Genomic DNA, 25,908 nt, shown 5'->3' on the forward strand with positions numbered 1-25,908 from the left:
AAGGAAGAACCAGTAGTTGGCTTGATTGAAACCTCTGAGGAAATGGTTTCAAAACTGATCAAGAAGGGGGGAGAACAATAAAAAGGCAAAGAAAGGGACTGACAGAGGGAAGATTGGGTTCATGGATCAGGACAGAAAAAGCTCAATGTTTTATTTCAGTTTCAAGGCATATTAATATGATCTTAACATGCTAAGCCATTTTTGTTCATCTAAGTTCAATTTTCTTTTTCCTTTTTCTTTTTGGTTCTGCTCTGAAATTTCTAAGAAGCAGAAAAATAGATCTGAAAATGTCAAAGAAAATTGTTTGATGGCAAATGATTGAATTCATTATTTTTGATGACCACACTTTACCTGAAATGCTAGCGCAGTTTGGTCCCTCATAACTCCTAATGGCAGATAAATGTCACATTCACCAACTAGTTGCTAACTTTGTCCGCCTGCAATTTAATGCTGGGCAGGCAGCCAATACCAGCTGCCTGCTGTGGCTGAAAACTATGTCAGTGAAAGTGGTAAAAGTGAAACTGTAGTCTCTAAAATCTAAACAAATGCCTTTTCTACAACTCATCTTAAATTAAATCATTTTAAAAGATAAAAAATATATTTTCAGGATCAGCTTTTATTGCATATGAAAACACTGTCTGTGCAAGCCAAATCATATATCAGAATATATACCACAGTACACGTCATGGTTTTGAAGTGTAATGTCACTGAAAGGCACTAAGAAACTGGTAATAATGCCTTTAAGATATCTTCCAAGCGGGGTGTTTTCAACATGTCCCACAAGGAGGAGACCTCAGGGAAGACCCAAGACTTGTTGAACAAACTACATCTTGCAGATGGCTTGGAGAACAGCATGGTGTAACCCAGGATGAGCCTGAAGGGGTAGCTGGAGGGGGGAAAGGAAGGTATGGGAATTTCTGCTCAGACTAATGTTAGTGGGACCTGGTGACACATAAGGAATGGATGGATGGATGGATGGATGGATGGATGGATGGATGGATGGATGGATGGATGGATGGATGGATGGATGGATGGATGGATGGATGGATGGATGGATGGATGGATGGATGGATGGATGGATGGATGGATGGATGGATGGATGGATGGATGGATGGATGTTTTAGGTGTAATTAGTCTTCCAGATGTTGTGTAACGTGTCATGTTCCCTTCACATTGGATGATGACCCCTCTATGCTCTCCATGACCTACACAGCCCATGAGAACATGACTAGAATGCATCAAATTTGGAAAACCTCCTTCAGTGTGAAAGAATCATGACACTTCTACACTCTTTGTTCTCGCCAAATAGGTTATTCCTACCATTTTCCACATCCCCAACTCACTCTCATGCACTGTCACCAAGCTGTATATGTCAGCAACATGTTTCCATGACAATTCTAGTACGTACATCATAAGATTACACCACACCCCAGTCTTCGCCCTGGTATCTTTCGGACCATGTCAGATCCAGCAACACACTAGAAGATCACACCATGATAGTACGATGCTACAGCCACAGGTCTCACGCCTGCACTAAGTTGTTTCCACGACCTTGCCACAGTTGTGGTGGCAGCCTATCGGCATGGTGCTAGTGTGGCCAGTCCTTCTTCCAATTCTCAACAACCAAGCCACTCTGGTGTGCACAGGCCCCATACCATGGATACACTCCACCCAGAAACTCAATACACCCCAGTTGTAAACCACCACAACCTCGCAACCGGCATTTTGTGCTTAGTCAGAATCCCACTACGATCTTAATATGCCCCTCATGACTTTCCCAAGACTCTGCAAAGACCATCAATGCTCCGGCTAACTTCTTGTGTCATAGCAGGATCGTCATCTAGTGTAAAAAGGGTTCTTGGAAAGCAAACTAGACTATGTCTGTATATATTTCTATCAAGTTAAATTTCAGCTGATACAATCAGGGTCTGAACACTCATTATATTCATCTAGTCATGAATCAGAGCTTGTTTACTGAAGAAAATAACCTATTATCAGGAAAACTTGTTGTCTTAAGCTTTCCCTTATGAATACGCTTATCCTAAATGTGCACCAACTTCATACGAGATACTTTTGAATTTTTTACTGCAACTACATATGCCTTAAATCTGTTTCCAGTAAACATATTCTGTTTGAAAAGGAGCAGGTAGAAGATACATCTTATAGTGTCCTGCCCTTTTCCTACTTGTCAATTTATTATCAATTAACTTTCATAACATCAAAAAGAAGACAAATCATTTCCATTTTACATGATATTCAACTATGTACAATTATTTTAAATACTATTTATATAATCAATTGCATTATAGACTATTAAACAGTCATCTCATATATCATATTTTGAAATGAGCTCTTCTTTAATCCGTTTTTTAAATTGGTTTACATTTGTAATTTTTTTAAACTCATCATTCAATCCATTCCAGACATTTACTCCACACACAGACAAACAAAAACTCTTCCTGGTTGTTCTAATATGTTGTTTTTTAAAATATCCCTCACCTCTTAAATTATAACCACCCTCTCTGTCACTAAACATTTTCTGCATATTGTGTGGAAGTTTTTGATTTCGGACCTTAAACATAAATAAGTTTTTCTTTCTTATATGTCATAAAAAAGCTGGAAAAAAGTTTGAAAAAAAGACTTTTATTTTCTCAAATTCATCTTGAATTTGAGAAAATTTTGTTGCACTTACATTGGATAGACAGTATATTGCATGATGCACTAGTGTCCACTTTAGTGGTCCACGTGCAGTTATAACATGAAAACCCATACATATACAATAAAATGGCTTTTAAATAGCTGTCCACTGCAGTGACCACTATGCATGAAAGAATTAAGATGAGTCTAAACATTTTATGATAGATTAAATTACCAGCTGGGTCACCAAAGTCTTGTACAAGAAATGTACAGTGAAAAAAGCCTCCAAAGAAACAGAATAAATGCGAAGACCTAAGATTAGGAGCTGCATAGGTGGACATGTCACCAAAGAGCTTACTAAGACTTAAAAATATTTAAAGGTAGGAATATAAGCCAAGGTCAAGATTTAACAAAATATAAAGAACGCCCAAATCCTCTGCTTTTACATTTTCTAATAACCATGACTGCTCCATACTTCTCATTTCTTCAAAGGGATCAAAAGTGGTTTATAGTATCTACAGTTTTGACTCACTGAACTGCAGACACCAAATAGGAATCAAATGATCAGGCAATAATCAAAGTGCTGTTAAGTCACAACATATGATGTTAATGAAACTTTAATGAGGCTTAATTTTGAAACTATGTGTATGAACAGACTGGGCTTGCAGCTGCAGGCAACCCTGACTCTGACCTGCATATATTAATGAGAGCTGTGTTTGAACAGGTGTCTGTCCCTCCAGCGGGACAGAAAACATGCTGCTGTGGGGTCATTCCCATTTAATAAATGTCACAGAGAGGTAACCTGAGCACTGCCTGTAATTAACTGTCCATTGTTGGTGACAAAGTGACCTCAGGGGGAGGTGGGTACAGACAGCAATCTAAACTAATGAGATGTTGTTAAGGTCATCTGATGAGAGACAACACAGTCACAAGTATCAAAAAGGGAAGACACAAACCTTAACAGTCACCACACACTGACACAACAGCACTGTTTCACATAAAACTGAAGTCATGTTTACACTGGATGACAAGCGACAGCCCGTCTGTTTTATGTTCATCTACAGAGCAACCTTTGTAGTCTGACATTAGTGATCATCTGATGCTAACATGGTACACTGGTGCTGCTTCCTTCACCACAACTCACCAAACATCTACTAATTGCTTTTTTATTGAGAACTGATTAACTACCAAGAGAGACAGGAATTATTGCATGTTTTTCTTGTTGTTTTTGTGACGGTTCTTTGTTCTTTCCTGTTTTTGTTTTCATTGTGACATTTTCTTTGGGTTCACTTACTCAGTGACTTCTTGTGTTTCTCCCCCGTGCCATCAGTAATGTTCCCGCACTCTGCTTGCCACGCCCATCTTCACCTGTTCCCTGTCAGCATTTGATCACCTGTCGCCAATCTGTCACTACATCTCATCTTGGACTGTTACAGATATACACTGTCTCAGGGCTCTTTGCGGGCTCTCCCGGAGTTCCTTATGTTTCTGTAAGTGTTTGCTGTCACGTTAGCCTCTTATTTCTGTTAAGAAAATCTTTAGTTTTTATTCAAGCTCCTCGTGCCTGTCTGCATTTTCTGGGTCTAACTTTACAGCAAACCTGACAGTGTGTACTCCTAGAAGTCAAACTTATAAAGTTGTAAACTGTTCAGGCAGTTGAAGCTAAAATATGGTTTTAATGAAAAAATTAAGAGGTTCGTCAGTGATAAAGAGAATGATCTGACTGAAACATACAAACAAACAGTATTAATATATTATAATATTAACAATATTAATGCTTTTTTCTCATCACTTTAAAGTTTACTTCAACAACTGATCGTCAATGTCTTAACCATCAAAACTGAACATAGGTCTGTGTGAACCCCACAGAAACAGCAAGTTAAGATTGAAGAAGTGATCTGGATTGAGTTTGTGCTACAGCAGTAGAGGGAGTTCAGATCTTTGCTTGTGGGATGGGCAGAGAAGAGCAGAAAAAAGGAGCCACAAGTTGAGGAAAAACATTTTGTGCCATTTCTCACTTTCTTTGACTGTCATAAATCTAAGTACAGTTAAAAATATTATTCATAAAAGACACCCCACTACACAATTAAAGATCCTGTACAAAAGGTGCACCATATAGCTAATAGCCATCACTCCTTGCCATGAAAGGTGAGCAGATTTTATTGAAATGTTAGGAAAGTAACCAATGCATGAACATCTGCAACTGATTAACTTTTAAAGCTAACTAGATTCAAGATGGCTGCCACAGCTAATCAACTTTAAAAAACACAAAAAATGGCTGTTAAATACTCAGTTTTACAGTTTTAAAGCTAAATTTGGTTTGGTAGTGGCTGAACGTCATTTCCAACACATACCCTGAACATTAACAGATTGTGCAAGATCTTTGTTTAAAACTTTAGCATAAACTAGAGTGGGCTCTGTTTGTCTGTTAGCAAAATATATCATGTGTCATGGAAATACCAAAAGGCACAACAAAATGTTAATCATAAAAACTATATGAGTACAGGTTTTCTAATTAATCAGGTAAACCTGCAAAACTAGATCGGTTGTAACTTTGAAAGGTTTTTTCCCTCAAAGGTTAAAGAAAAAAAAAAGTTTACTCAAGAATGTAAACAAACCCGTCGAGATGGTTTAAAGTTAGGTTGTGCAGGACTTACCGAGATCAAGGTGAATGCTGGGAAGAAAGGAGTTGAGAAAAAACATGAAGATCACCACGCCGAGGACGGAGGCACACTTCACCAACAGAACCCTGTCAGTTATTCTGTGCTGCAGAAGCAAAAAGACATATTTCCTTTGACTTATGAAAAGGTGATTTTTATCTTACGTCTTATGGCGTTTGTCTCAAGTGAACTTTCAAAGACTCGGCCGACTTCATTACTGAGATAGCATCAGTGTGCCACACTTACAGTGAACAAGGAATAGGAGTCAGAGCCTACCTTCTTTTGTAGCTCTTGGATGTTTTGCTCCCAGTTTTTATCCTCCTGAGAAATTTGTCTGTGAAACACAACATTTAAATCTCATGTTAATTAACCGAACATCATCTTATGGTGAGGAAAGGACAAAGTAGCCATTTTTTTTAAAACCTTGAAAATAATGTTATGTATGATCTCATACAATATTGCCTGATCTGTGTTGTAATTGTGAATAAATCTCAGCTACTGACATCAAGTTTTAGCTGAATATCTGTAAAATTGACTGAGCTATAGACATTTTTGGGTTGGCTAAAGTAGATTAGCTGTGGTGGGCATATTAACTGGGACTGATTCCAAAATTTAATCAACAGTAGGTGTACATCCAGTGACTACTTTCTGAGAGTTTTGTTAAAATCTATTGAGTGGTTCATGAGATATTTTGCTAGCAGTCAGAAAAACATGCACACACACAGACAAAAAACCTTATCTTCTGCTTTTCGGTGACAGGCAATAAAAAATGTTTAGAAGAACATCCTAAGATCTGTTCTCCTTTAGTAATGATTAAATGTTTGGTTCTCAAAAAACGTCTCCCTGTGTGAGGTGATAAAAGTGAGTGATAGATGAGTGGGAGCTTTTCATTTAACCTTTGGAACGTTTTCATCATCTTGCGGAGCAGATTTTCCAGGTTGAGCACTTTTTGCATCAGAAGGCATTTCACAGCTGTCTCCTCTCGGCTGGCGGGGTTAATACGCTGAGCCGTTTGCCTCCAAACCAAGATCTCGTGCTTGAGCTCTGGAAAAACATAACAAACATACCTGTTCAGTGCACAGACTAAACAATCATTACAGCCATGGAGTTTAGTAGCAAACTGCAGCCCGTCTGCTTGGTAATGTGGCCGATACTGAGGCTGAACGAGAAGACATCGGGATATTGGTGGTCAATATAAGCCCCCATAGAGGGACTAATGCAGCCAGACATTGGGGAATATTGACCAGCTCAGGAACAGCCAATGTTCAAACAGAGATAGAGCCTGAAGGTGCTGGACTCGTGTTGATATCAGCTGGAGCCGTTTCTTTTTATAGAAGGTTGCTAGGTGACCCTAATAGAATCTAAGTAGAAGAGCAAAAAACAAAACATTCCTGTAAGCAAATCTACACAATTACCAGGAGTGGCAGGGGGTTTGAGCTGATTTACTTGCTGGTGGGAAAGCAGAGGCTCCATTGGGTGGGATTTACAGATGGGGTATCAGATCTGCACCAAACAGTCTCCTCAGTGATCGGTAATCGTTTCCTGGAGCCTGTGTGGAGCTCTGTGTGGCAGCTCAGCTCCAAACAGCTTCGCCTTTAATGAGTGTAGTGAGGTGATCATCGGGGAGCTTGGTGGTCTCCATTTAATGATCCCTGAGATTTAGGGATCAGGAGGAGGAAACACTGTTGGATCTCGAGTTAGCACTAATAAGACCATTGTTATTCCAGAAAAAAATGTCAAAATTTTCCCGCAGATGTCTTTGTTTTATGACTTTCTCCATTACTTCAGTCCACAGAGCCTTGGATGTTGGGAAAATAGATTCTAGGATTATAAAATAATTCAAACCAAACGCACTCTGTAGTGTTAATTTCACTGTTTGCCCCCAGATACTGTCTCTTCAGGGATGGGATAATTTTTCTTTTCTGTTGGCGGATAATTACGGAAATACACAAAAGAACTGAGGTGTACCAAATTAGTGAAATCGTTTATTCAACAGCATAATTAGGGATAAAAGGGAATTCCCGTGCTGCTTTCAGGCTGCTCTCTGGATGGGAGAAGTTTTTTCTTTACTGCCAACTAGTCAGAGTGAACAGCTGAACATCAGAGTTAAGGGGTTTTCTGAGATGAGCCGTGTGGGTAAGTCACCAGACTCTGAACGATGCAGAAGAAGCTTCAATACGATCAAAAATAGACCACTTGTTTTTCTAAATTTTCTTGAGTAGACACTTGCTTAAGACAATTTAATAGTTTTAAAATAATACTGTGTAAATTATTTGAAGTAGACTGTAGGCGTTACGGGTCATTGTCAAGTTAAAATGTGCATGATTGTTCTTCCAAGAAAATTATGCATTCTCACTTCTATTTAAACCTGTTTTAGCTCCTTGATAACTAATAGTCAATGGCAACAATACAAAACAACAACATAAAAAATGTGTTTTCAGTAAAACAATCTGGGAGAAAACAAACTGAATGACAAAAAAATCCCTTTGTTTAATCAAGAATAGTAAAAGTTTTACATATATATGAAATATGCTCAAACACTTGCTTACCAACTATTTCAATAGACTCTTTGTTGTAAAGTTTTTTGTTCCAGTAGAGCAGCCGCAGGAAGGGAAATGAGGTGAGAAGGATGAGGCACATGCCGAGGAACATGAAGCCAGTGAAACTAGCAAAATCGAGCCCCTGTGAAGAACAATAAGAACCTGTTAGACAGGAACAACCTGCTCCGACTTACTGTCAGATGTGACACATTGAGCTCAGACATCAGTAAACTATTGTCAATAAACTAACAAATATGAAGTTATTTGGTCGTGAGAGAAAGAATGGAGTTAGTTGCAGAAGTATTCACCCCCCCTTGGTATGCTCTTTTTTTTGGTGCCTTACAATCTGGAATTCAAAAGAAATTTTGAGAGGTATGTATCTTTTATTTTATACACCAAACTATCACTTTAGAAATTACATAATAGTTTTGTGATACAAAGAAATAAAACAAACAAAAATTAAATAAAATCTGTCAACACATTGTAGAGTTGCCTTTTGCAGCAATTAAAGCAGCAAGTCTCTTCAGTTTTTCTTTGTGATTTCTTTTGTATTTAGGTTTTTTGTTGTCATATTTTGTCTTTGTATTGTTTCTGCCTCTTGTGTTCTTTCATCATTCACTTCTCCTCTGTTTTTCTCTTGTCTTCCTACCACGCCCATCTTCACTTGTTGCTAGTTGTAATCACTCACCTGTGCCCACTTCTAATTACCTTCAGCTTTAAAACCTGGTCGCTTTCTCCACCTCCTCACTGGTTCGTTGTCTATAGTTGCTTTTGCTGCTTCTTGTCCCTCAGCTCTTGTTGTCTCGTTCCTTGTCCTGCCTTGCCTTGTCTCGCCTCATTTGTATTTTGTTAAGTTTAGTTTTGCTGCCTCGCCAGCCATTTGTTTTTGTTTGTTTATTTAAAAATATTTTTTTGTTTATTTAAGATGAGTCTGCGCTCTGGGTTCGCCTCCTTCTCCGCACACCTTGACACTATGAGTTTGGTACATTTCACCACCAGAATTTTTCTCTGTTTTTCTAGACCAACCTGCTGCAGCTCCTTCTGGTTGGATGGAGCTGTTTGTGTTCAACAACCTTTAAATGAAACCAGAGGTTCTTAGTTGGACTGAGGTCTGGGCTTTGACTGGTCCTCCTGAAAGTGTTGCTTCAGCCGTGTGTTTAGGGTCTTTGTCCTGCAGGAAAGTGAAGCTCCAACAGGTTTCCCTCAAGAATTTCTCTTCATTTTGCTCCATCCACCTTTCCTTCAACTCCAACCAGTTTCCCAGGCTCTGCTTATGAAAGACATCCCCACAGAATAATGCTGCCACCACCATGCTTCACTCTGGGGATGGTTTTCTCAGCACGATGAACGATGAGATGTTAAGTTTGTGCCATGATGTTGTTCTTCAATGCCAAATGTTTGATTTTAGTCTCATTTGACCACAGCATCTTCTTCCACGTGTTTGTGGAGACTCCAAATGGTCTGCCCTGTTTTATTCTTTAACCCACTCTTCTATGCAGCCCAGCTCTGTGCAGCTTACAGTGGTCCTATGGACTGATACTCCCCTCTCTGCAGAAGAGCTCCATCAGGGTTACCTTTGTGAATACCTTTAATACCAACTGTACAAACTCCCATTGTGCTCAGTGTCTGAGACATGTAAAAAACCTTTACATTTTATCCCACTCTGACATAAACTACATAAGTGTTTTTGAATTTTATTACGGTGTAAAATTCTGATGATTAATACATCAGTGATACATAGCTCTTTAACTCTGCTGGACAAAAGCCCACCACTTGGGGTGTATGTTCTGCCAAATGTTTACATGTAAAGTTTGCTATGAGGTATAAAAATAATAATAATTAAAATGTCGCACACATTTTATATCCTGAAGAATTCTTCAGATGAGCAAAGCTCTGGTTTGGCATTGAGCACATATTCCCTGCCAGAGTCAGGTTTTTTAGAACAACCTCTGGCTGAAGTTGTCCTCAAAACCCCAAAACCTCAAAACCTAAAAGAACCTAGAGGCAAACATTTTCATTTTGTCAGATACATCACTCCAAATGTACAACACATACATTACATTTATAAGTAAGAAAGCGTCTGCTCAGAAGACACTAAATGATTAGTGCTGAATTTATTTAAGGTAGTGACTACGGAGGGATAAAACTGGTTAATAGTGACCCCTTCAGGATTTAAAGATATAGAAAAAATGTGAGCAGGGACAGATCCAAATAAATAACCACATAATCAAAAAATACACAAAGCAGAATAATTAAAACAATAGTTCCTTTTGTGTCACACAGTCCCTTTCATCACTATGTCATGTTGTTGCCTCACTTGTGTAACACAACGCTCCTTAGACACACACTGGTGTCTCTGTACTTGAAAACTCTTAAATGTTGTACTTACTAAATGCATTTAAAGGAAAATCTGCAATATAGCAAATATTGCAGCATATTTTCAGTGGCTGCAACATTAAAGAAAAGTTCAACTTAGAGCTAGAAAGTGTACGTGTCACACTTTCAGTTTCCAGATTTCTCCCTACATTAATTTGATACAAGTTAGCAACGCAAACACACCTATAGATACTGAGTAAACTGTGCAGGCGGAAACAAGCGGTGTTTATCAGAGGCCCGACATGACTGAATGAAGGTGCTGCTGCTGCTTTGCTCCTGTGGTTCTTAAAGTTGGGGAAACAAAGCTGTAAGAAAAAGAAAAACCTGACAGCAGGTCATGAAAGCCTGGGGTGAGCTACTGTATACCAGAGCTGACCACATACTGCTGCACACGCAAAGGCTAAAATGTCACATACACTGAACAGATGCCACATCGGGCAGTTGGGAAAATGTCAAGTCTTCCAGAGATGTTGAAGTATAAAAAAAGAGTGACAGCTATAAAAAGAGCTTACAAGTCTCTGGCCTTTTCAGACAGCGACAGACTGCTCCGATTACCTCTGTGGGATGCTCCAAAGCGGTGCCACCAAAAACTTTTTTTCTGGGCAGACTTAAAAGTATTTTCATTTTGATTCTAAACTCAGACCAACAAATGACATCAAATTACTGTGACAACAAATGGCAGTCAAAAACAGTCGTATCAATGTCTGACGTCAGCACCTTAAACGCTATTATTTACGGAAGAGTTCAGCCTGCTATTAGGTGACTTTACACATTAATACAACATGAAAAAACCTGTTCCGTCAATCAGAGATAGGTCTCAAATTCAGGTTGTTACAGACCCCAATATGTCACTTTTAGACAACTAAACCCTCTTTGTGTTTAACTGATGAGTCAGTCACAGGAAGGTGCTGCTCCACACAGGAATTAGAAATTATTAAATACTTTGGAGGGTGGGAAAAATTGAAGATGCTACTGAAATCTCATTGAGGATTTTTTAAAAAGGGTATCTTAGACATTTTGAAGTTGTGATCTGTGGGAACGCTAAGAACAAATAATATCTCACCTGTTGTAGATAGCATTTTGAATGGCCGTAGTTAAAAAAAAGTTTAATTCTGACTGGGTTAGCAAGCTAACAGCTAGTCTGAGCAACTTAAATCTCAAAAGGTTCATAGCTGTGTACATGAACACTATTCTATAAACGTTTACAGCATTGTTAATTTTACTTTACATGGTTATTCCGGCAGAAATATTATGATATTCCTCCACTTCTACAGCTAGCTGCTGCCTCTGTTTGTGCTGTCAAGTCACCATAGAATCCCTGAAAAACTAAACAGCAAAATTGACAACAATTTAAAAGCTTATAAAATAACCTTTGCATCAACAACTGTGAAGGTTTTTAGGTTTAATTTATTTTAAGATGGCAACAATCCACTTTGGTCTTAACTCTGCTCAGATTATTTGTTAGTCCGTGGGTTTGATTAGAATTAAGCTTTATTTCTCAGAAACAAAGAACTATCTGCAGCAGGTAAGATATTAAAGCTTCATACTTTGTTTTTTAATAGAACCCCATTTTAAAGGATCTGACTATTTTTAAGAATAAAAAAATTCAAATAGTTCTTTTAAAACACAACTCAATCAGTCTCTGTAACAATAGACTGTCAGATTACAATCAAAATGACTGGCAGGTTATTTTCCCACTGTTTGGACATTTTAATTCCTTTGATTTATTGCAGCTGCAGCACAAATATAAATTAGTTTCACTGCTACTACATCTTCATTCATCACCTCCACATCAATGCAAATAAGGGTTGCCGCTCGTGACCATTTAAACGCAAAGAAACACTGTGCTGAACATTCAGCGCATAAACAGAAATGTCCAACTCAGTCATACTGCAGAGTTATGACATTAAATGTTTTCAGACATTGATATGTTGCATAAATAACCAATAATATGTTAAGGAAACAACATTAAGTCATTGAAAGACCTGCATGTGATGGACAGAGCTGCACTGTGCAGTAATATTTGCCCTTCATGCAACTTTACACAGTACATTAAGTTCAGTAGATTAACAGAGTCCTCACAAAGCCAGATTTCTCACAGCACTGCCATGTAGCAAGCCAAGCACAAGGTGGTTGTATGAGACATAAAGATGATACAGAGAAGCAGCTAAAACATCACTTTCTGGATGTTTAAACTTAGCCTGCTGATTACTTTATTTAGAAGGCTTTAACTACACTTATGAGAGCATAATTAAAATACATTTTTGAAAAAGACTTTTCTTACTTCACCTAATGCTCATTCTTTGTTTAAGATGCAGTTACAGTATGTGGTAGGAGATCATACCACATCAGCATGATGCTATCATGTCTGCGCTAGGTTGTTTCCAATATCTTTTCCCGGTCAGTGTTGTAGCCTACAGACGTGAGGCCATGGTAACTGGTCCTGATAACCAGGTCAGGCTTGTGTGTGCAGGCTCCACATCAGAGATACACTGCCACCACGTTCCACTATGCTTCATTCAGGACCTTAATACACTGTCACCATGACGATAAACAACAATATTGATACAGAAGTTTTGTGCATGCTCAAAACCCTCCACAACCTATCACAACCACACTATCAAGCGCCCACTTTAATCATATCACCTCTGTTCTTCAGCGGCTTTGTTGGCTTTCTGTTAAATCTTGCCTTGATTATAAGGGGAGTGGTGACACAAAGGTTAGAAGGGTGAGCCAGGTTTGAATCCCCAGACTGGTCCCAAATTTGGGTGGAGAAGGTGAAGTGCCCACATCTGCCTCCACCCTCATCAGTCCCACTGTGGGTCCTTGAGCAAGGCCCTTAACCCTTCAGCTGCTCCCAGGGTGCCCTCTGCTCACATGTGTGATGGGCAAAATGTAGAGCTCCACCAGGGATCCCCATTGGGGATTAAAAGAATATGATTAGAAAAAAAAATCTTGCTTCTCACTTTTAAGGGTATTCAGAACCTTGTTCCTCTGCATCTTTTTGATCTTTTGCACATCACCAACACTCACCCTATATGCTGAGGTCTTTGTCTTTTTTATTCCTGGGTTGTCATCCAGTATGAAGTGGGTTTAAGACTTGCCAAACAAGATACCAGATGTGTATTTAGCAAATACAGCATGTTTATGATATCATAAGTAAAGGGAAGAAAAGCCTGGACCAGTAAGAATACATCAGAGGAAAACTCCATGGTCTCCTTGAAACATAATTAAGTAGCTTCTGAGCACAGCCACAAATCAATGATATTTTGAAGACTTCTTTTGTGACTAACAAGCTGCTCAAGTTGTGCTCCAGTTTCAACTTAAATCTTCGCTAACAACCATAAACGGTCAGCTGAGAAACTAGCTGAGAAAATAAAAGCTTCCAGAAACCTTTAGAGTTTATTATTTCATCTTTGTGAGACAAACGGCCACCAAGCATTGACTTCCTGTAATGATAACTGTGTACATTCATGTGTGCAAGCCTAACATCATAGATATTATTTTATGAAGCGTCTGTGGAACGGTCACACTGAATCTGTTTTTGGTACTGTCTCTTTATTCATCAACACTGAACCATCTGTGCTGATGAAACAACAGTTTCCCCTTCACCATGTCCCACGTCATGGAGCACATTGGTTTCTGGGGGTTTAGTTCATGTGCCAGATTACACTGAGCTGTTACACTGTATCAGAGCATGTGTGAGTGACGGAGCTGTGAAAGTGCATACTTCTCTGCGCAGGCCCTGGTTTGACACTATAATCACATTGGGTGGATCTCCGACAGCTGTGGCGGCCCCTCCGATGTTGGTAAAGATTACTTCTGCAATCAGGACATGTCGAGGGTCTAGATTAAGCACCTCACACAGCCTGAAAAATCAGATTGATACAGAATAGCCTTTGATTAGATTGCAGTAGGTAGGTGACATGAATAGAGAAATATAAAAAAGATATTTACAGATGAAGGTATTAGTCTAACGTCATAGCTTTGCAGGATTTCCGCACTGTTGTTAACAAATTAGGACACGGCTTTGCTTTGATCTGTTGATGTCAAATCAAGATCTTAAAATAGAGACACTAATAATACTTTAAATCAAAATGGGGTAGAAGCATTTGTAGCACAATGCACTATAGTAAAAAATCTGTTTTGTGTTTTGAACAGTAATTTAAGAAAGTAAATTAAAACAAGTCATTTGAGATGTGTTTTTGCCTTCAACTAGTGCCGTTGTTGTAAGAAAATAAAGCATGTCAAAACTTATGAAAGACGTTTTTAAAGCTGGACTGTACCTTATGGTGACAGGCGTGAAAAGCATCATAGTGGTCACGTTGTCCAGAAAAGCCGACAGGATAGCAGCAATCAGGCACAAGATGATGATCATAGGCCACACCCTTCCTCTAGATAACTGATACGCCTGCCAAGAGAATAAATATAATTATTAGATAGTTTTAAAGCAATTATTACATTAATAATCAATAAATTAATGAAAATGACATTTTTATTTGATTAACAGAATAAATGTCAAAACTAAAACAACTGAGACATAATCTTTTAAGGCCAATTTTGGCCAACATGAATTGGGGTTTGGTGGAAAAATTATAAACGATTAATATTTTACTTGTTGAAGATAGCTCTTTGAACAGCCTCAGTTTGGAAAATTAGAGATTAAGTTTGACAGGACCACTGAGCTAATGGCTAGTCTGAACTTGATTAAGATTTAAGTGGATTGCTGCCATCTTCAAATCTACAAAATTTCAAAGCGGTTCATGCAAAGACTATTTCATCGACTTTTACCCTGCTGTCAATTTCAGGATAGGTATTTACATAGAATTCTCTGAGTATTAGCACAAATAGCAGGTTATTGTGGTTATATATTGAGTAACCATGTAATGTAAAACTAACTGTGGTGAACCACACTGATTTTTTTCAGATTGGAGTTGTTTTAATCCACTCTGGTCTTGGCTGTGTTTGGACAAGGCACTAGTTTGACAATCTTGTCAGAAATAAACTCTTATTTCTCCAAAGTGAGGTTATTCAAAGAACTGTCTACAGCAGAAAAGATGTTAACTCTTCATAACGTTTTCCACAGAACCCAATAACATTCAACTAATTTTTTTCATAGCTCTTTCAAACTATTTCCACTCACTAACACAATGTACCAGAAGTTTAGGCGTATTGTTTTATCTTATGGCACCAAAAGATAAAATATGGCCTTTGATACATAATGGCACATTTACTGGGAGCTGTTAAATTCTTTCTGTTACGACATTCCTCATAATTTGGAGTGCACTGCCTCAACTCTGTTGATGAGAGTGTATGGTCATCCCACTCTTCAAGTCTGATTGTATCTGAGGGCTGAAGACATTTATTCTTCTTCACCACTAAATAGATTGTTTGCATAATTAGTCAGATGGAAAAAAACACTTTACAATGTTGAATTGTACATAAAATTCCAATAAACTATGGATTGACATGTTTACAGATTATATCTGTCAGTACTGCTGCATTTAAAAAAACATTTTTAAATAAAAATTTAGCCCATATGTGATATTTAAGACTTACAAACCTTCAAACAAAAGAAAAATGAATGTCACTCTTAGCAGCCTGTTATGGTGCTATATTTTTTAGGTCAGGATGTAAATAAAGTTGATCTGTCTCACTTCAAAACCAAACTCGTAATCACGTCGGAAAAATTAAAATCCAAAGCAGTCTTGTCACAAGTGAGTGCTAATTTCAGAAAAAGCTCAAAGCGTTGTGACTTTGACATGTCACCGGTGAGCAACTATTTTTATAGACTTGTCACTCAGTAGCTAACAAGGTCAAAGGGGAAAAAGAGGCAACTAGAAAAAAGAATATTTCAACTGAACGTCATATTTTCAATAACATTAGTTGTGTTTTTTATTATTCAGTGAACTCACCTTCACTGCACAATAATCAAAGAAGCCAGTTTCTGAAAAAATGGCCACCAGCACCATCTGCAAGAAAGATGATACTTTTGCTTAAAATGATCATGTCTCATCTTGATATTCAAAAATCAGATCACCAAAGATATTAAAATTATGTAAAGTTGGCATAAATATTTTATTTTTGCATGAAGTGTAGTTTTTAGGAAAAGATCAGTGTTTATAAAATTTATTACTATGGGTTTGGAGAATTCTTCAGACAGCATTTCCCTTTTATATAACTTTGATAAAGCAGATTTGTCCTTTTCACATGTATAAGGATGTCATCTGTAATAAAATTAGAATTAGTCTGAATATTTTTGTCTTTCCTCAAAATGTCTCATATGTGCCTGCAAATCACAGCAGTCAAAACATTAAAGACATGTTTGTTTCTATGAACTGAACTTTATTGCCAATTTTCAACGCTTTTGTTAAACAGCCAGGTAAAAGGGGCACAGATTAAATTTGGGTTGTGAAAATACTTAAGGAAATCACATAAACTCTGTTGTGTTTTGAAATTTATTGAGCAAACGATTGTGTGACGAGCCCCTCACCATGCCAAACAGAAGAGCCAGTGTCTCGTAGTCGATCCATTCCACCACTGTGACCAGACTGGGTCTCTGTGAGAGAGACAAAGACTAATAAGGTCTTTTTATTACAAATAAATAAATAAAAATAATAAAGGTAATCTTTATTAAAATAGGTTCAGATTCATTTATAGGTTATATAGTATTATTCCTTAAAGGAACATATCACCCGCTGTCTTGCATGCCAACATCTTAAACATAGTTCTTGTGTGATCTGTTAGTGCTCTCAGCTAATATCACACCAAATTTTACCTCAATATCTGTCAAATTAACTGAATTATACTCAATTTTGTGTTTGCTAAGATCAGTTAGCAGTGGCAGCCATCTTGAATCAGTTGTAGATGAATATCCAATGATTGTTTTCTATTAGTTTCATTAAAATCTGTCCACCTATTCATAAGTGGATATTTTGCTAACAGGCAAACACACTCACATAAAGGCAATTACATGAGCACCTGCCATTATGAAAGGCAGGCAATAAAGACATTTGGCAAAAAGTTTGCTAAATGTCTGAGGAGTTTCACAAATGCAACTCTCGCAGCACGGCTACACAATAACTTCTCTGTGGCCCAGATTGTGACTTTGGGTGTATTCTATCTTTTTCCACAGATTAGGTTGCAGGAGCAGCACAAGGCTGGCTTTGAGCCCGACGTTACCCTCTGAGCAACAAAGACCCAGAACCATCACACAGAAACCATGAATTTCATTTATTAATTACACCTGGGCTTTTCCTACATGTGGTCAAACTTTGCAGTTTTTTTGTTTCACCGTTCACAGAAATAAAATGAAAGTGTTGATTCTCAGAGTTCTTGTCTTTCTGCTGTATGTTGCCTGTATGCATTTTTATTATTCCATACATTAAATTTTAATTAGTTATTTGGGGCTTAAAGAATGTCATGTTCTGAACTGAACAGATGAGGAAAAAAAGACTAAAAGAAACTTACATCTCCGATGATAGCCAGTGCTGCCAACGCTGCTAAAGATCCCAACATAGCAGCTAGAGTGCGGTGCACAATCTGAAAATTACAAAGATATTCACAGTTAAACTTGTGCTAAAAAAAAAGATAACAATAAGAAAATGTTTCTATGTAAATATGCTTTAAAGAAAAAAATCACAGAGTTCAAATATACTTGGACACTTAGTCTTATTCAAACTGTACATATTGTTCACAAGGAGGAAATAATTAATGCTTTTAAACTTGACTTTTTTTATCTCTTTCAACCATTCATTTAGTCTGATACATTTCACATTGTAGTATTTTTCTTTTCTTTTTATGTTGCATGGATACATTGTCTTTCTTTTGCCAACTAAAAAAGTTTTTTTGTTTAAACTATTTAATGTTAATGCATATTGTGTCTTAAATCTGTGTATCCTGAGGAGACATCCTCAACAAACATAAGCAACATTATATTTTGGACATGTGGAAGGCTGGTAAACAAACCTCCTTTATATGCACCAAATTATTGTTTAAAATAAACATAAAGCCAATTTAAATCTGTTTATACAGTTAAAAACTTGAAATATTCTTGTTACAAACTGTGTTTGCCCCATATCCTGCTGAAAATTGAACGGGGTTTGAAAATGAATCAAACATTTATCTTGTCAGAAATCCTTTCTGCCCAAAGAAATCTGATGAAATAAAAAAGTCAAATAAAAACAAAGAGAACAAAAGTAATAACAGCAGTCCCATCTTTTAGCACGCTGACATAATGAAATGGACTGAGTTTTTTATTTGGACATCTATGAATGTTTCTGCTAGGACTGGCAGATCTGTTTGTATAAATTTAGCAGTCAGAACATTACAGTCTCTTAAACAATGTTAAAAATGTGTCCACTTATTCAGAGGCTCGTGTCGGGTTATTAGACTCAAGGGAAAAGAAAAAGAAATTACACTGAATTCAGCAGAGCAGTGAGACAAAAGGAGATCTAATGGAGCTCAAGTCCAGAGACATTTGGTTGATTTCTGCACGGCCACACTCTGTACAGAGAAAGAGATGATCCCACCACTTTCAATTAGACCCAGGGTGCAGGATGACAACTGAGAGAGTGCACAGAACTGCTGTCATCTCCTACAGCGACTGACTTTCGCGTCATCCTACTGCCCTCTGTGGAACAGCTGAGCGAGTTCACACCCTGTCACGCTCAGAGAGACCAGCTTGTCTAATTATAGCTAAATGCTGACTGGAGGTGAATAAAATTTACAGATGTATACCTATGGAATTATCTACCTGTGGTGGGACATGTGTACAGGCATTTATGCCATTGAGCACTATCACAAAGGTCGTTAAATGCTTTAGGAGGCATTTCCTTTCAATTCAGTGAGTTATTTAGCATAGAAGCAGTCTGCAAAGTCACAAAGTCATCACAAGAGGGAGTTATTTTCCCCCCACAGTGCTCCCAAACTACTAGAAATGAAGTCCAGGGATTGATTTTGTTAAGATATTAGGAAAAAGCTCACTGAAACTTCCTTAAGGCATCCTTAAGGGCTTACAAATGCCTGCGAGGGGTGTCAGAAGTGATAGTGAACATCTATTTCTCTTTCTTTTAAGTCAATAAGACAGTGTCAGCGCACATCATTCAACGGGTTTAATTGGCATCAATTCTGTCAGTAAGATAAATCACTCTGATTGGCTGGCCTGAGACATGTTATTTCAATACTTAAACTAAACTTGCAAAAGTAAAAACAGAGCAAACAATTCATTTGTGTTTATATATGTGAATTATGACCTCACTTGTAATTGAACCAAGGTTTAAAGTTGTGCAGATGTATTAAAACACCTAACTGAGCTGGAATTGTGCTGAAAGCCAAGAACTAAAGTTTGATCTGATTTTCCCTTTTAGATAAAATATAAAGTATCGCTCTCTTCTGTGCTGCAAAATTCATTTGCACAGGTGTAGAAATTACACTCACTGGCCACTTTATTAGGTCCACTGGTTTGTTTCTTAACACAAATAGCTAATCAGCCAGTCACATGGCAGCAGCTCAATGCCTTAAAGCATGTAGATGTGGTGAAGACGACTTGCTAAAGTTCAATCGGGTATCAGAACGAGGAAGAAAGGGGGTTTAAGTTACTGAATATGGCGTGGTTATTGGTGCCTGACGGGCTGATCTGCTGAGCTACTGGGATTTTTACACACAACCATCTCTAGGATTTAAAGAGAATGGTCCAAAAAAGAGAAAATTTCCAGTGAGTGGCATTTGTCTGGACAAAAAAGACTGGATTATGTCAGAGGTCAGAGGAGAATGGGCAGACTGGTTCGAGATGACAGAAGGTCAACAGTAGCTCAAATGACCACTTGTTACAAACAAAGGTCTGCAGAAAACCAATTCTTCGAACATAACATGTCGAGCCTTGAGGCGGATGGGTTACAGCAGCAGAAGACCACACTGGGTGCCACTCGGGAAACTCAGACTACAGTTCACACAGGCTCACCTTATTTGGACAATAAGAAATTGGAAAAACATTGCCTGCTCTGATGAGTTTTGATTCACTGAACTCCAATGTACTCCACAGACACCAGATCTAAATCCAATCGAGCACCTTTGGGATGTGGTGGAAACGGGAGATTCACATCACAGACGTGCAGCTGACAAATCTGCAGAAATTGTGTGATGCTCTCATGCCAATGTGGACCAGAATCTCTGAGGAATGTTTCCAACAACCTGGTGAATCCATACCATGAAGGCTTGAAGTATTTCTGAAGGCAACGGGGAGTTTAACCCTGTACTAGCAAGGTGTAACTAATAAAGTGCAGGCAAGTGTATGTCAAAACTGGGAGTTGGACATGAACTTAGATGTGTGTGTGTTTGTGTGTGTGTTCAAGATTTTTTCCACCCCTTGTCTAAATGAGTTTTTTTTAATGCCTTTGATGTGAGTAGCACAGTGGCGCAGTGGTTACAGCTGTCACCTTCCAACAAGAAGGTCACAGTATCGCCTCCCTGCCTTTCTGTGTGGAGTTTGCATGCTTTGCATGTGGGTTTTCTCCCACAGACCAAAGATATGCTAGGTACTGTATATGTCAGATTGATTGGTAACTCTAGATTCAGTCCGTTCAGGATTTTGCGGGCATTTTTTGTGATTGTTGAGGGCTAAAATGCCTGATTTCGCGGGGCGTTTTCCTAAAAGTTGCGATTTTTTTTTTTACTAAAATCAATAAAAAACTATAACGTTTAATATATAAACCAAAAATACTTAGTAGTTTTGTAAGATACTTACCAACAAACATTGACATTCTTAAAAGGTGCTTTGTTTGAGAACTTTGATAGCTTATAAACTGACATTCATGATCATTTCTGAATTGTCCCTCGTCTGCAGTTGCGATTTGGCGGGGTTTGCTTGATTTTGCAATAATAGTTGCGATCGCAACATCGTAAAATCCTGGAGGGTCTGTAAATTGTCCCTAGGTGTGAGTGAGAGCGTGAATGGTTGTCTGTCTCGTTTGTCTCTGTGTCCCTGTGACAGACTGGAGACCTGTTCAGAGTGTCCCCAGCCACACAGGGACTGCTGGAGAAAGGAACCAGCTGCCCTGCAATCTAGACAGGAAAAAGCAGGTAAAGAAAAAGGATGGACGGATTTTTTTGTGTGAAAGAGACCTCTAAATACATTGCTGAAATTTGGTGGCAGGAAAACATGTAAAACTGCTTTAGTAGCTTTGTAAATAAGCTTAAAATATGCTAGTAAGGATAGCTCTTTAACCACAAGGTTGTTTTTAGTTGGACTGTTGACACTGTCCCAAATTTATTGAAGCCTGTATTCATCCTTCCTCTGTCAGTGCAAACAATGCAACATCAAATACATTGTGGGGGTGGGTCCAAACACATCCTCAGTTTAATAAAGTTAACAGAAGGGTGAGGGAGCTGTCAATTAGGCCCAGTCTGCACACACGCGCTGACAAAGGGAGATGTCTAATTAAGCTAAATAAAACTACCTGCAGGGATGTGCTGTCAGCCTGTAGGGTCTTTATGTTGTGCTTTTATTGATTTTTCATGGCAGATGTTTTCACTTGTGGAAGGAGCACAGGTGTGTTTCAGTAACAAGGAGATAGTGATCTGATATAAACAAAATGACAAGCCTCAAACTTGGGCAGCTAAAAGGTATTCAGCCTCAGTCAATTTGAAACTTTACACCTTCCCTTATCCAAAGAAAAATTGGCATTATCTTCAGTGATTACTCTGACTTAGCAGGTGATTTAAATACATTAAATTAAGATTAAGATCTAGATTGCCACTTGTTATTTTTGTGTGTATTTACTGAGAACACTGTTCAGCGTTTTCAAACTGTGATGCAGAAATTGAGCCCAAACTCATTTATCATCCGGAGAACAAACCTCACAGACCATTTACCTCAAAGATGATGAGAACATAGACGCCAGCCAGGATGACTCCAGCAATGGCCACCTGTGTCTCCATGGTGACGTAGAGCGATTGGTGGGTCATGGACAATGGCACAACCTCGTTATCCTGCAGGAAGGCCTGAATCGTGATGGCAATGGGGTCACTGTGCAGGAAACAAAACAGCAGCAATAACTGCATGATCGGCATGTTCCAGATCAGTCTAGTTCTAATATAGTTAGAATAGCTGCAACTGTACTAAACAAAAATAAAGCTTCATTTAAAAATGCACAGATTTATCTTTATTAACCGAAGTAGGTTAAAATAGGCTTTTGTGGCAAAATGCAACTTTTCATTTTTCTTATTTCCTCATTGATTTTTATGAATCTCTTCTGAATGTTGCTGCTGCAAGGTATCATACAACAAAATGAATGTCTTTTGTTGAAGGATGGTTAAGTTTTTCATATTCAAAAGGAAGCAGTTAAAGACCATCCTTTTAGTTTGTTTGCTTGCCTTACTACTGTAATAAAAACTCTAAAAGCATGACTGTTTTTACCCCTCGTTTTTAGCTTACAGTAGCTGATTTTTAAGGCCAACTTTGCACCTAAGGATTTTCTTTTAGTGACCTCTTGTAGTTTAAATGTTCCCTGTCGATCCAGTGACCATTTTTAGAACTGAGCCACATTTTGCATGATAACTTTTATAATTTTTGCATGTGCATGTGTACAGTCTTTCCAATGCTGTAGTCCTGTGTAAAATTTAGTTTGCAGTTGGACAAATCTTCCTTCGACAAAGTTAAACAGAGTTATCAAGTGTTCTGATTACCTGCTGAGCATCTCAAAGGTTTTTGTTAACTGCATCTGGTCAGTTCGCTCAGAGTGTAAAGGAATGGTCCAGTTATGAATAACCTGTTAACATACAGCAGAATAGAAATTATTCAGCCTTTCTTTGATTGTTATGATGAATATAATGGATCTCATGGAGAGCCTGACCTGCTGAGCTCTCCTCCTCCGTTGTCCTGGCTGCTCGGTCTGCTCCACCTGGACCAGGATGTACTCCTGCGTGTCCAGGTCTAAAAGCCCTCCTGCAAAAGGCCCTGCCACCTGTAGCTTCAGCAAGGCATTATCCCGAAAGTCAGTCACATTCATCGCTGTGAGAAGTGGACCGTCAAGAGAAAAACGCCTTTGTGCATTTAAAGAGTCTGGCACAAGTTCCTTTCTAGTAAAACAAAAAAAAAATACAGTAACAGAGTTTTCCTAATATCAGAGAAAAGCACATCTTCCAACTCTGCTCTCTTTGTTGTGAGTTTATTAAAGCTCTGCTTGGCCTTTTGCAGGAGAGGATACAAAAGCTGTCTGTGGGAGAGACTGCCAACATCCTCCAGGGATTATCTCGATCTGGATACATACTGAAGAACAGCTGGGAGCAGAATAACATGATCAATCAACACATTCAAATGGATTTTTCAGGTTAGTTGTAAAACAAAAATCAGAAGGGTCTTATGTTGTAAATCTGCTTATGCTAACTAATGTGTTGTAAAATGTGACATTGTGACATGTTTACATCTAAATCAAGCCTCTCAACCTTCTCTTTTGACAAAGAATGGAGGCTAAGATGGTCAGAAATGTGAAAAGTCCTTTTCTGTCATTTTCCATGTAACATATCCTGAACATAAAAAGTACAGTATAAAGTGGACTGAACCATTGAGATATTAATCATCAGTTTGTGAGTGAAACATCTGGTGTTTACAGTAGCCTTCAGCCATAAAAAATAAAATAAAATAATACATACTTTTTAATTTAATCATGGAATGATTGAATTGTTGGTCAGCAGAAGGCTCTCTAACTAATGATACTATAGATTTGGTGTGTGTTGGCGGGTATTTTGTTACAGGAACTGACATTTTGATTCTAAAGAAGACATAGATGTCTCCAGGCATAGCACTTTAAATGGGTTCAGCAAAAAGGTTATGAGAAATTAATCTTACCTATTGTAAAAAGCTTTATAAATGACCTTAGTCTGGCAAAACAGAGTTAAAGACAGACCGCTAATGACTAGTTGGAACACAGCTAAGATAAAATTGGATTGCTGTCATTAAAACAGCTTCAGTCTCTACAATTTCAAAGCGGTTCATAGTTTTTAATTATTATATGAAGTTATTTTAGATTGTGTTGTAACCTTAAAGTTTGGAATACTTTAAGATGACAAAAAATACTTTGGAGTTGTCGACTCAGACTAATTATTCACTTGTTAATATGGTCCAAATAAATATTGTCCAAGTGCATTTTGCAGTCATAAAACAAAACAAAAACTAATCTTCAGCATTTAATAGCAGTTAATGCAAACAACTATTATATTTGAGTCAAAGTGCCTTCAGACTGTGTAGATAATCATGTAATGTGAACTTGAAAGAGATGTAAAGGTTTAAATGGCATTCACATGAACTGTTATGTAACTTTGGACAAGATGGCAGTAACTCATGTTGGTCATGGCTGCGTTAAGCATTCAGTCAGTCATTAATCCATTGCTCTTTGCAGAACTAAACTGTTTTTCCAAACTGAGTCCATAACTAATAACTGGAAAGATATTATTTTAAACCCCACTTCAAAATGGCTGAACTGTCTCTTAAGAAACTTGCACCACTGGCCTCACTTTTTGCATCAAGTGGCTACATTATGAGTTAAAACCACAATAACACTCTAAATTCCTATATTTAAGTTAGTGTATCAGTGTAATACACCACAGAAGATAACTTCTGAAATTATACTCTCTTTAAACACATCCTGTGTAAAATTTGTTTCTTAATCAGGAACAGTAAAAGTGATTTTTTTCTCAAAAAAGTGTTATAACCAGGAGATCATTACAGTGGTTTAAATGAATTATTTACTAAAGGACTTGATTTTCTAGATTGTTGAATTATTTTCCTTTTTGTCACTGTGACCCGAACATTAAAATAAAAAAAAATATATAGATTATGGGTTCTGATTTTATTGTTAAATCTTTCGCTATCACAGGACACATGGATTTGAATGTGTCATGGCCAGGATGACAGTGTGCAACTATCCAGGACAGTGAGGCTGAAGCTGACTGGGTTATGAGGGTAACTGTGTACTGCTCATGTCTCCCGTTTTGTTGATAATGTTGTCACAACTTTATTGGACTTTCAATGAACCTGTGTCCATTGCTAGCAATTTTGTAATAAAATACCACGAAAGATAGTTTTGACTTGTTTAAATTCTTGAGTCCGTCTTAATATTTCAGAAATTTCACAACACCAGAAAATGCCAAGCTGCTAGCTAGGCAATGACTGAGTCAAATTTATATGGTTAAATCTTAGATAAAACACCATCCTGTCTGTTTAACCTAATCTGTGACGTACAATGTTGTTTGTTTAAGGGTTCAAGCTAATCAAAAAAAAAAAAGCTATTTTCTCTAAAACAGAAACGTGCTGCTTTGTGTTTTTATTATAATTCTCATTGGCGATCATTTGAAGAGTCTGAAGATCGTTTCTTTGCCCTCCAACAGTGCTGGGCTGTTTCATCTGCTTCTGGTTTTTGTGTTAAGCTAAACTTGTTACAACTTCCTGTAAATCTGACAAAATAAAACCATCTCAAGCTCACTTTCTCTACAAAATTACAGAAACACACTTCTTGCCCAAAACAATGAGCAATTCTTGTAGCGAGAAACGTGTTTAGAATAAAGCACTGGTGTCTTGTAAAATCACAACATGTTGTTTCAGGAATGTCCTCCGGTCCACTTACGCTGCAGAGAACAACAATAGCAAACATGGCAGCAACTTTGGAGACTCTGAGGCAGCATCTGAATGAAAACGAACA

General features: G+C 37.9%; 1 protein-coding gene across 3 annotated transcripts in view; it reads right to left on the reverse strand.

Moving 5' to 3' along the window:
* oca2 (oculocutaneous albinism II) overlaps window positions 1-25,908 on the reverse strand; it is a 59,160-nt gene that overhangs the window by 21,795 nt on the left and 11,457 nt on the right. For all 3 annotated transcript variants that reach the window (XM_017423384.3, XM_025007515.2, XM_025007516.2), the window contains exons 5-18: window positions 25,834-25,891; window positions 23,419-23,491; window positions 23,065-23,222; window positions 22,898-22,980; window positions 22,085-22,238; window positions 17,684-17,755; window positions 16,707-16,772; window positions 16,129-16,185; window positions 14,500-14,624; window positions 13,944-14,082; window positions 7,847-7,979; window positions 6,194-6,341; window positions 5,574-5,631; window positions 5,295-5,403 (exon numbers count right to left, since the gene is read on the reverse strand). In XM_017423384.3, coding sequence (XP_017278873.1) covers window positions 5,295-5,403; window positions 5,574-5,631; window positions 6,194-6,341; window positions 7,847-7,979; window positions 13,944-14,082; window positions 14,500-14,624; window positions 16,129-16,185; window positions 16,707-16,772; window positions 17,684-17,755; window positions 22,085-22,238; window positions 22,898-22,980; window positions 23,065-23,222; window positions 23,419-23,491; window positions 25,834-25,891 — 1,433 coding nt within the window. The remainder of the gene's footprint in view (window positions 1-5,294; window positions 5,404-5,573; window positions 5,632-6,193; window positions 6,342-7,846; window positions 7,980-13,943; window positions 14,083-14,499; window positions 14,625-16,128; window positions 16,186-16,706; window positions 16,773-17,683; window positions 17,756-22,084; window positions 22,239-22,897; window positions 22,981-23,064; window positions 23,223-23,418; window positions 23,492-25,833; window positions 25,892-25,908) is intronic.

The sequence above is a fragment of the Kryptolebias marmoratus genome, linkage group LG24 (genome assembly GCF_001649575.2).
Source record: "Kryptolebias marmoratus isolate JLee-2015 linkage group LG24, ASM164957v2, whole genome shotgun sequence".
Classification (NCBI taxonomy): Eukaryota; Metazoa; Chordata; class Actinopteri; order Cyprinodontiformes; family Rivulidae; genus Kryptolebias; species Kryptolebias marmoratus.